Source organism: Setaria viridis, chromosome 5 (genome assembly GCF_005286985.2).
Source record: "Setaria viridis chromosome 5, Setaria_viridis_v4.0, whole genome shotgun sequence".
NCBI lineage: Eukaryota > Viridiplantae > Streptophyta > Magnoliopsida > Poales > Poaceae > Setaria > Setaria viridis.
Window position 1 is genome coordinate 405,271 of NC_048267.2, and position 11,574 is coordinate 416,844.

Genomic DNA, 11,574 nt, shown 5'->3' on the forward strand with positions numbered 1-11,574 from the left:
CCAATTTAACTCTTAACATAATATCACATGGGTGCAGTGAAACGCCCAAATATTCTTTATAAGATTTTTCTGTTTGCTTTTTGACACGTGTTTAACTTAGTTTCCAGTACGATTGATTGATTTTTTGTTCCTGGTTTTTATAGCAGGAGCTATGGGATTTAAACCTGTCTAGTCCATCCATGTCTCCACATCTCATATCCTCCAACACCTTTTCGCTCATGTTCTCATTCCAGATCAATGACTTTGTTGGCATTCCATTAGCGGTTAGGGCTTCCAGTTCACTTAGCTTGTGTGTGGCTACATCTTGCTTTGTTGTGCCTTTTTTTTTATGCTATTGCAACCTAGAGCTAGGGGTTCAAGCCCGATGCAACTGCTTTTGTACCATTCATTTTTATTACATTTTTACATAAAAAGGTTGTTCAAATTGTAACTTTGATTTTTAAATGCCTACAATGTGCAACTAACTCAATTCATATATTACCATTTTTCGGTCCTTTTTCCACTGACACTTAATTTTTTTTTCTAAAAATATTATGGTTGAAGTGCTAATTGAGAGGCAAATATATGGGTATCAAGTTCTTTTTCCAAACGGTAGTGATGGATAATTTATAAACTAGTGTGGGTTAATTTTTCGTGATGGTGATAGTGTTCAATATTTTGTCGGAAAAGTGTGGGAATTTCTAAGCCCTTATGGCCATTTTTTGGTCAATTACTACAATAAAAAAATATATGGTCATCATGCAACAGTACTATATAAAGTCCGTATTTGTACAACAACCCACATCATACATATATATATTATGCATCACTCAATGAGATCTCATGTATACATATATACATATATCACACAATATATACATATCCACACACACAGTGTTCCCAGTACATATGCAACCTATCGACAAATTAAATTAAACAGCAAATAAACCATGACACAATGACTCAGATGAACCATTTATCATGCAACACAAGCACACGCACATATAGTGATATAGCGTCGATGGATGAATTGGTTACTGCTGCTGCTGGTTGATAACACCAACCGGGACTGATAAAGTAGTATCGCTCTTGGCTTTTTTTACCACAGTGATGTCGCTTAAATCGGAGAGGTATACGTACCGGCAGCGATAACTTGTGACCGGTGGATCTGTAAGTGATCCAATGGCTTGCAAGAGATTGTTGACGTTGAAGTTGCCTCTGATCTCAATCTCTTTCAGATTCGGGAGGCGGTCGATCCCAGAGATGAGGTCCCCAGAGTGCGGCTTGCTTATGGACCAAACAATCTTCTCGAGCTCAGGAGCTGCGCCGGCGGCGGCAAAGGTGACGCTGGTGATGGTGTCGCCGTCGACGACGAGGAACTTGAGAGCTTTAAAGTGGACGTCGTCCCTGAAGATGAGCGCTTGCTCGAGGAATGACCTGCGGCTGAGCTTGAGGCAACGCAGGCTGAGGACGTTGGCAAGCCTTGTCAGAGTCTCTCCTCCGCTCATCTCAGTGTCACGCAGGGAGATGTTAGCCAGTTTCCCGGCCCTCTCGACCCATGAAGGGAGGCTAGTGCCGATCCTTCCGTTGATATCCAGGTTCTCGAGGACCAAGCTGGAGGTTGCCTCCTGCAGCACGGAAATGTCGAGGACCCCGCCCTGGTCCTGAGTGACCCAGATGGACAGCGAGCGCAGGCATCCAGCCAGCGCGTATATCACTCCACGCAGCTGCTGGGCACCACGACGATTGACGCGTCGGATGACCACACCGAGCTTCCTCAGCTTACGCAGCTTGCCTACTCGTCCCAGCTCGGCCCCGTCCTCGGAGACCTGGACGTGGGACAGCGTCTCCATGCTCCTCATCGCACCGATCCTGCTGGGGATCCGCACGGTGACGAGCGACACCTCGGCCGACGTCCTCCTGGCCGTGGGGAGCTCCTCGCCGGTCACCTTGTCGACGTAGCGGCCGGCGAGCAGATGCTTCAAGCTCTGCAGGTACATCCTCCCCACGTCGCGGGGACGTAAGCGTGGCGTCTCCCGAATGTCCAGCGTCTCCAGCAGCTTGAGCTTCTTCAGATGGGTGGGCGGCAGCCAGAAGACATCTGTCTTGCGAAGGCTCAGATACTTGAGGCAAACGACGGTGCAGATGGCCTCGATGTGGCGCGGCTTCAGGCCTCTGCAGCCTCCCAGATCCAGCACGTTCAGCCGGTATAGCTCAGGGAGACTGTTGAGGAAAACCACCAGGTCGTCCATGGGGTTGTCGTCCCTCCAGCAGCAGCAGCAACCACAGTAGTCGTCCATGGCCCCGACGACATCCCTCCAGCTCCAGCAGCAACCCGACGCCGCTTGCTGCGGCGGCAGCTGCTGTGACAGAACAACTTTCTTTCGGATAGTAAGCTGGCGGTCGAGGTGAATCGGCAGGTCGATGACGAAGTTCTCGTTCTTGGCGATCTTGGTGATGAAGGTTCTGATCGACCCAGCCAGCGGTTGACAGCTCTTGACCGTGCCGGCATCACCGGTGCGGGCAGGATGGATGAAGCCTCGAAAGAGAAGATCGTTGAAGTAGCTCTCGCCTACTTCTTCGTCAGTCCTCCCTTCTTCTTTGCCAACAAGTCCTTCGGCGACCCACCGCCTGACAAGGCTCGTCCTGCTGATGGCTTTCTCCTCGAGGAAAGCTGTCAGATACAGGAGGCAGCTCTTCTGCGGGATGGACAGCAAGCTGTAGCAGAAGATCATCACTTGGTTCTTGATCTCCTCTGCCGTTCCTCCCTCCTCCTCCTCCTCCTCACCCAGCACTTTCTTCTTCAGCTTGCTCTCCTCTGCCGTTCCTCCCTCCTCCTCCTCCTCACCCAGTACTTTCTTCTTCAGCTTGCTCTCCTCTGCCGTTCCTCCCTCCTCCTCCTCCTCATCCAGTACTTCAATCTTCAGCTTGATCTCCTCTGCTGTTCCTCCCTTCTCACCCAGTACTATCTTCTTCAGCCTATCCAGCTCCAGATTATTGGTCTTGTAACGGTAGGCGTACAGAGCACAAAGAAGCATCCTGATGCATCTCAATGTTTCTTCATCCGGAGGCGGAGCCGGAGCCGGAGGGCAGCATTTCTTCCAAGTAGCTTGTACTAGGGCCGGGGCATCTTGAGATCTCACATGAGGAGGAAGCTGCCTGATGACTTCTTCGCTGATGGAAGATGGAACAGCAGGACGTGAACTGTCGGGGATGGCTTGTTCCAGAAGGCGTCGAAAGGCATCCCTCTTCTCCTCTTTGGCGGCGGCGGCGGCGCCATCCTCCGCCGCCTTCTTCAGACCCGAGCCGTGCGGGACTTCGACGCCGTAGCGCTTCCGCCTCTCGCCGATGTCGTTGACGCGGACCTTGAGCTCGAGGATCTTCTTGGCGAGGTTGCGGCGCATGATGTACTTCTTGGGGTGGAGGAGGAGGAGGTACGCGGTGGCCAGGAGCCCCTCGCCGTCGTGCCGGGCGATGTCGCGCACGTAGCGCTCGACGCAGTTTTCGGCCATGTAGGCGATCTCGCGCACCTGCTTCATCCAGGCGCGGATCTGGTCGTCGTGCTCGCTCTCCGTCTGGGTGAGGTGCCGCAGGAACCCGTTCATGCTGTCCATCTCATCCTTGATGAACTGCATGTTGCCGCGCAAGCCGCCGAGGAGCCGCGCCTCCTCCTGCACCGCGGTCGACAGGAGGCTCAGCAAATCATTGACGGCGCCAACGGTCAGGTCGGCCATCTCGATCGGCGGCGGCTCTGATCTAGCTACCAGCTGATTGAGGTGAATGTGATGGCCGCCGGTAGAGGTAGCATTTATAGCACACCAGTGCGTGCGTATACACCACACCCAAAAAGGAAGCAAAGGAAAACCTAGCGGGAGGGCAAAGAGTCGAATAGAATATCTTCTTCAATCTTTGTCAAACTTGGATCTGTTCTTATAAACATCGACACGCATGCATGCGTGTGTCCGACCTAGAATCTAGCAGGCAGTTGCTACACAATGCACGCCAATATATTTTATCTTTTCTTCCCACAGAGTATAAAGACAGCTTTCGTTTACGTAATTAGCGCCAGGTTTACAGCTTTACAGCTAGGACGTAATTAGTGCCAGGTTTACAGCTAGGATCCGATGTGATCGAGATTTCAGCCAGACTCTCATAATCAAAATAGCTCCGTCCAGAACACGTGCAACGTACATGCAGATTACGAGAATACATGACTGGTATTCTGTAGAGAAAAAACAACTCATTTACGAGAATGGCGTAGGCCGAAAAATGGGTTACTGGAATCCAATTTACTACACTGCATTCAGTATTGTACCAGAACTCATACGATGGGTTACCACAATGCAGCAGCATCGTTTTACCATAACAGTGAATCAATCGATACAAGGTATTTATCAACATGGCGTGATCAAGTGACTATAAAATTGTGATGGCCAGATTACTATTAAGTCAATATAACGGAAGTACAATAATGCCTTAGAATGATGTAACACAAACATAGGTTTTCTGCTATGCTTTTCCTCTAGGCTGAAGCTCTTTGTAGCACATTCCATTTTCCCTGCCTCATTCATGTGGTGACATATATAGCAGGGAAACAGTTCCAGTCCTTGTCCAACGAGACGCTGATTGCACCACGTCGTTGGCATCTTCAAATGCACCGGCAGCTGCAGAGTGTTTGTTTGCTGCATGCTGCACGAAATATTGAACTCATTCAGTTGAAGCTGGTAGGCCAGATATTAAATCTACCCTGCCGGCTGCTTAAGTAAGCGCATCATGCCCAGAACCTGCCAGAAGGTTTCATCCCCTGCAAACCTAAAAATAACAGGGAGAATAGTAAATAATATGTTCATTGCAAAAATATGCAGAAATCATGTTGACGTAATGTATTAAATTTGAACTACCAATGTCATTTGGTTAGGAGAATAACCTACCAGAACTGCTTGTTACGAATCCAAGACTTTACATTTACCATAATAAATCTACCAATTGTGATTTCCAAGAATCTATTTACCATAATTTAGTATCACGCTACTTATAGAACCCAGATCCAGATAAATAAACTACAACCCTATAACCTGGTATTAATATAATTCAAAAAACTAGTAAATGATATGGTTAATTTACCACATAATTGATCAGTCAAAATTACAATAACACAACAATGGCATACGTATTTTCTGACTATGATTTGCGATAAAGAAAGTGCTTGACAACTAAAGAACATGAGTCCAAGAAACTACTATGGTTAATTTACCACATAATTACAGTAACACAACAGTGGCAGACGTAATTTTCTGACTATGATTTGACAAAGGAAGTTCTTGACAACTAATGAACATGAGTCCATGAAACTACTATAACATTCAGTTCCAACAATATTAAAAGTTTACTAGTGAAATCCACATAAGTTGAATGGTAGTAAAGTATTTGGTTAATTTACCGCTGAGCAGGGTTGGAAGCCTAGTAAATTACGAGAATTATTTACTATGAAGCCTGATAATTTACTATAAGAGCGATAAATCATCCAAAAAATTATTTGTACCTAAAACCTATGCAGCCAGCTGGTACATAGTGTTCATAGAAAGAGAGGTCTAACTTGCCAAAAGTAACGTGCTGACCAGAATGGTGCTCGTCGTTTTTAAGCACAGTGGCTACACTAATTGAAAACTGAGAAGTATAATAGAAGTTAATAAGGACATGAGCAAATATGTACGACATACTTCATGGGTCAAAATTGCAGTAACACAATGTTGATTGAAATAATTTTTTTACTACGATTTATGAGGAAAAAAACATTCTGATAAGTTATTAACAGGAAACCATGAATTTGCCATAACATTGACAAGGTTCCATCGTAATTCAAAAAAATAGTTTGGTGCTACATAAGACCCAGATTTTAGATAAATCAAACACTAATCTAAAACCTGGTGAAATAGGCATACTTAAAAATAGTAAATTAACAGGAAACCATGGAAAAGCGCTAAAAAATTGGACGAACAGTGAGCAAATAAGCTCACGAGCACCAATGAACCACATATATAGTAACACAACAAAATTGAACGTAAATTACTGACAGTGATTTACGAGAAACCCACTTCATGATAAGTAATTAACATAAACCTACGAGTTTACTATAACATCGACCAAGTTCCGATATTTCACAAATTTAGTAGTAATTCAATCGCAACTCCAATGTATTTAGTAGTAAATCCGTCATTCAAAAATTTTGTCCATACATTATATATTATATGAGGACAAGCAGAGATAAGGATTCTGAGGACAAGCAGAGGAAATGTATTTTGTTCACAACCCACTTCCTGAAGACCATGGAATCTCACTGAAAAATTATGCACGGTCATCAGCGCAATACACTATTATTGGTCTACTGCATAATGTACATAATATATGTATATATTAATGTACATAATATATGCACAGATAGAGATATATGTAGAGATTTTCTTTTATATATATCGAGATATAGAAGTTTATTTATGTCGAGGTTCAAAATCTTGATAAAATAAAGAAAAATAAGAAAATCTTTCATATTCTCTCTTACCACTTGCACAATGTTCAGGATTAAAAAAATTACCAGAATTGTCAGTTATATGTGCAAAATTTCTGTGCGACAACTAATGAATGAAGATATTACAGAAGTGGATTTACAATATATCTCAAAATATTATCGCATAGTTACAGTATACCCCAAATTAGATGAAATTGGACAGATCCTAGTGACAACCGTTGTGCAATACACCTCTTTGCATTGATTTGTTTGACCAATTAATCTGCTAAAACAATCTAATTTCAATCTGCAGTGAGGGTGAGGAAAAGATAAAAATAAGGGCACGTGGTGCCAAGCAGATCCCAAAGCTACTTCGGATTTGACATTCCCCAATGAAAAAAATAAAATTAGTGATGATGGAATCGATCCAATCAAACTGCTTAATCAGCGGGGGCTTTTCAGGTTCAATTCCTACAACGCAACCAAATCAGATAAATAAACAAAACGAGATAGATTTGCCTTACCAGAATCGCTTGACAGCCTAATCCGCGGGACAGCACGACCTGGCCTCCCGTGCGCGGGTCGGTCCTCAACATGGCTGTCCTGCCGCCGGGATCTGCCGCTCCATACGAGGTATGTTGAGAAGAGGAAAGGGGCCCCAGCCAGGTCGTTGCCGGGCCGCCGCCGCTTCCACCTGGATCTGACGCCATTGCCGGCAGGCGGCAACCCGCTTCAAATGAGGTCGCCAAATCGGGAGGGTGCTGCCGGCGTGGAACGGAGGGGCGTCGCCGGGCCGTTGTTAGGCCGCCGGGACTCCTACCGACGGCGTAGCGGCAGCGGAGAAGAAACAGGGCGGCGACTGGTGCGTGCGGGATGGCTGACGGGAAGGCAGCGGATAAGATGGCGGAGCCATGACGAGCGGGGGCGGATGATCTGGACGGTTGGATGGTCCGGCTACAAAATACCTATTTTGTGATCAGCTACAGAGAAATTGATCTCTCTATATATGAAATCAAAAAAGCTGATATACTCAAGATTCAGAACACGAGCGAGGTCGGGAGTATTTCAAGATTTCTGATCAATATAACCATTTTGAAACTAATAAACTTATTTTATAAAAATAATCGTTCCATGCGTATTTGCAAGGAATAGGGAATTGGATCTTTCGATCCTTATCTTTAATTTATCATCTCCACATAATGACAGCTGTAGATTGCAACACTACTACAAGCAATGCCCTATACCCTTTGCGGCAGCTATATAGTTTATATAAGTTTTTAGGTGTGTGTGAGAGTATTGTGTCTAGTTTTGTATTGTATGATTGTAAATCATCTTCAGGGTTTGTTCGGTTAGGTGGGGATTAAAAAGTATCGCAGAAGAGCAAGAGGATTAAACCCTTAATTATTTTGATTTTTTGATGTCGATTGTAGATTATTTTGATTTTTTGGATTCATAGACTTTGCTATGTACTTAGATATAATACGCTATGTCTAAATACATAGTAAAAATTATGAATCTAGGAAACCCAAAACAACCTATAATTTAGGATGGATATGAGAGTGTTTCACACATTTGTGTTTTTTAAGTCCACGTTAGGTGTATTCTGATGTCGATTTTATTTACTATATAAATAACTAAAGTTCACTATGTTGTGCTGCAGACCTAGAGATATAAGCACGAGTTTGAGACGGTTGCGAAAGGAGAACTATGTTCTGATCTAGAAGGTGTGCAACACTGGCCTAATACCATTGAATTTATTATTTTTGAGTTTATACCAGAGTGATGCAGGTTTATTTCTTTTTCTTTGATTGCTATACTTAAGTAATATGTGTACTACTGTAGGGTGAGTGCTAACAAGTTAGCCTTATTATATTATGCTTATCAGTATCTCTTACACAGCCTCTTTAATGAGTAGGCCAAGTGTCTGTCGTCTTGCATGAAAGAACATTTTGTTGATGAAGCATGCCTGTCTAAAAAACATATATACTCCCTCCGTATAGGAAAAGGAAGTCGTTTTGGACAAGGTTTGGGTCAAACATTGGGAATATAAATCATGAATAACTTTTAAGTTGTTGAGTTTGGAAATGTGAAAGTCATATAAATAGATTTGTTTTGAAAAATACTTTCATAAAAATATACATATATTACTTTTGGATAAATATTTTTATAAAAATAAGGAGTCAAAGTAATGCTTTGGAGATCGTGTCGCTATTCAAAACGACTTCCTTTTCCTATACGGAGGGAGTAGTTCCCAATGTGTTGGATCCAGTAACGTTAGTTTGGCCTTGTTCACTACGGGAAACAGGGAAGATGCCGAGTGCCAGGGGCACTCGGCGAAGCCCCAAAAACACTCGGCAAAGCGTTTGCCGAGTGTAACACTCGGCAAACGACACACGACAAAAATCTTGACGGCAAACACTGGTTCGCCGAGTGTTTTGTGTCGGGCACTCGGCAAAGACTTTGCCGAGTGCCCAGAAAACACTCGGCGAACAATTATTGAAAAAATAAAAAAAAATCATGCACCGCCACCTGCTCCGCCGCCGCCGCCGCCACCATCCTCTCCTCTTCTCTTCAGGCCCCGGCGCCGGCGGATCCGGTGGAGGGGACGGGCGGCGGCGGATCCGGGGGCGCCGTGCGCCGGGCGGCGGCGGATCCGGGAGCACGGGGCGGCGGGCGGCGGGGCCGGGGCCGCCGGGCGGCGGGCGGCGGCGGGGGGCGCCGGGCGGCGGGCGGCGGCGGGGGCCTTCGGGCGGCGGCGGGAGGGAGAGAGGAGGGAGTGAGGGGAGTGAGAGGGGGGCTTCGGGGGGCCGGGAGAGTTTGAGGAGGCCGGGCACTTATTGAGGGGGCCGGGCACTTATTCTGGTTTGCCGAGTGTCCTACGTGGACACTCGGTAAAGAGTTTCTTTGCCGAGTGTCCAACGTAGGACACTCGGCAAACGTTTTTTGAAAAAAATTTAAAAAATATCCAACAGTTTCAAAAAAATACCAAATTTTCACATGAACCAATATAGGTTTTCTACTGACTATACAAAAAGTTTTGTAGTCAAACCGAACTCGACCGTCACTTCGACTCTAAATTTTATCGAATCCTTCTCAAAGTTACTATTCTTCTTCTGAGATGCTTCGGTTTGTAATCATCGTACATGATGAAATGTGCAAAACCTTCTCAATTTTTTTCCACAGCCTCCACGTATTATATCATCATCATGACAAATCTTAAGATTTTCAGACTTTGATTGTTTTTTTTACAATTTAAAAATACTACTGCAAAAAGAAAACACTCGGCAAATTTAAGGTTTCCCGTAGTGGTTACTGGATCTGATCTTGTTTTTCCCAATGTGTTGGATAGGATCCTTGCTGAAGTTGACGATTCTGGTTACACAAACTGGTATTCATTCTGATTCATCTCATTGCAGGCATTGCTTGGTTGCTCCAACCTGCTTGGAACTTATAAAGGCTTAAATGCTTTGTTGTTGCTGTACAGACGATGATGAGGACAGGTGGCCAGTACCCAAGCCAATTTAGTATCATCCCTAGAATAATGTGAACGTCGTCCCTGAAGATGAGCGCTTGCTCGAGGAATGACCTGCGGCTGAGCTTGAGGCAACGCAGGCTGAGGACGTTGGCAAGCCTTGTCAGAGTCTCTCCTCCGCTCATCTCAGTGTCACGCAGGGAGATGTTAGCCAGTTTCCCGGCCCTCTCGACCCATGAAGGGAGGCTAGTGCCGATCCTTCCGTTGATATCCAGGTTCTCGAGGACCAAGCTGGAGGTTGCCTCCTGCAGCACGGAAATGTCGAGGACCCCGCCCTGGTCCTGAGTGACCCAGATGGACAGCGAGCGCAGGCATCCAGCCAGCGCGTATATCACTCCACGCAGCTGCTGGGCACCACGACGATTGACGCGTCGGATGACCACACCGAGCTTCCTCAGCTGACGCAGCTTGCCTACTCGTCCCAGCTCGGCCCCGTCCTCGGAGACCTGGACGTGGGACAGCGTCTCCATGCTCCTCATCGCACCGATCCTGCTGGGGATCCGCACGGTGACGAGCGACACCTCGGCCGACGTCCTCCTGGCGGTGGGGAGCTCCTCGCCGGTCACCTTGTCGACGTAGCGGCCGGCGAGCAGATGCTTCAAGCTCTGCAGGTACATCCTCCCCACGTCGCGGGGACGTAAGCGTGGCGTCTCCCGAATGTCCAGCGTCTCCAGCAGCTTGAGCTTCTTCAGATGGGTGGGCAGCAGCCAGGAGACATCTGTGTTGCGAAGGCAAACGACGGTGCAGATGGCCTCCGCAGACCAGGTCGTCCATGAGTTTGTCGTCCCTCCAGCAGCAGCAGCAACCACAGTAGTCGTCCATGGCCCTGACGACATCCCTCCAGCTCCAGCAGCAACCCGACGCCGCTTTCTGTGGCGGCAGCTGCCGTGGCCGTCCAACTTTCTTTCGGATAGTAAGCTGGCGGTCGAGGTGAATCGGCAGGTCGATGACGAAGTTCTCGCTCGCGGCGATGCTGGTGATGAAGGTTCTGACAAACGCGCAGTGCTCATTCAAGGTCGGTGCGGCAGGTGGATGCACCATTTTCTTAGGGTGTGTTTGGTTACTGGGTTGGATTGGGTCGAAACGGGTTCGACCCCCTTCGTCCCACGTTTGGTTGAAAAACGATGTGGAACAGGTTCGACCCAGATGGGAATATTCCTACTTGATTCGGGTCGATCAGATTCCTCCAAAATGGAGGGATCGCGCGGACCCAGGTGGATGTTGTGCGGCTCCGTCTCGCGCTCGCCCGCACGCCTCCCTCGATCGCCGCTGGTGCACGGGGAGGAGTCGGCGTTGCCGGGCGGGGAGGAGGCGGTGGCGGCGGGGAGGAGCTGGCGTCGCCGGGCGGGGGAGCAGGGCAGCTCGGCGTGGTCCAGAGGTAGGGGCGGTGCGCGGAGGCTGGCTGGGGAGAGGGAGGGTGGGGCAGTGGCCAGCGGCCGGCGCAGGATGAGGGAGGGATGGGCGGCGCGCGGCCGGTGCAGGAGAGGGAGGGATGCCCGGTGCGGCGCGGGGAGCGGGGGCGGTGAAGGGGCGGCACAGGGGTAGCCGGTCCGGGGAG

The 11,574-nt window shown here is 47.5% G+C and overlaps 1 protein-coding gene across 1 annotated transcript; it reads right to left on the minus strand.

Moving 5' to 3' along the window:
• Positions 1–1,013: 1,013 nt before the first annotated feature.
• Positions 1,014–3,713, minus strand: LOC117858940 (disease resistance protein Pik-2). Its single transcript, XM_034742099.1, has one exon. It carries the CDS (start codon positions 3,711–3,713, stop codon positions 1,014–1,016), a length of 2,700 nt encoding a protein of 899 aa, XP_034597990.1.
• Positions 3,714–11,574: the final 7,861 nt, after the last annotated feature.

Coding starts and splice junctions, on each gene's coding strand:
- LOC117858940 (XM_034742099.1), bottom strand. CDS start 3,713: ATGGCCGACCTGACCGTTGGCGCCGTCAATGATTTGCTGAGCCTCCTG.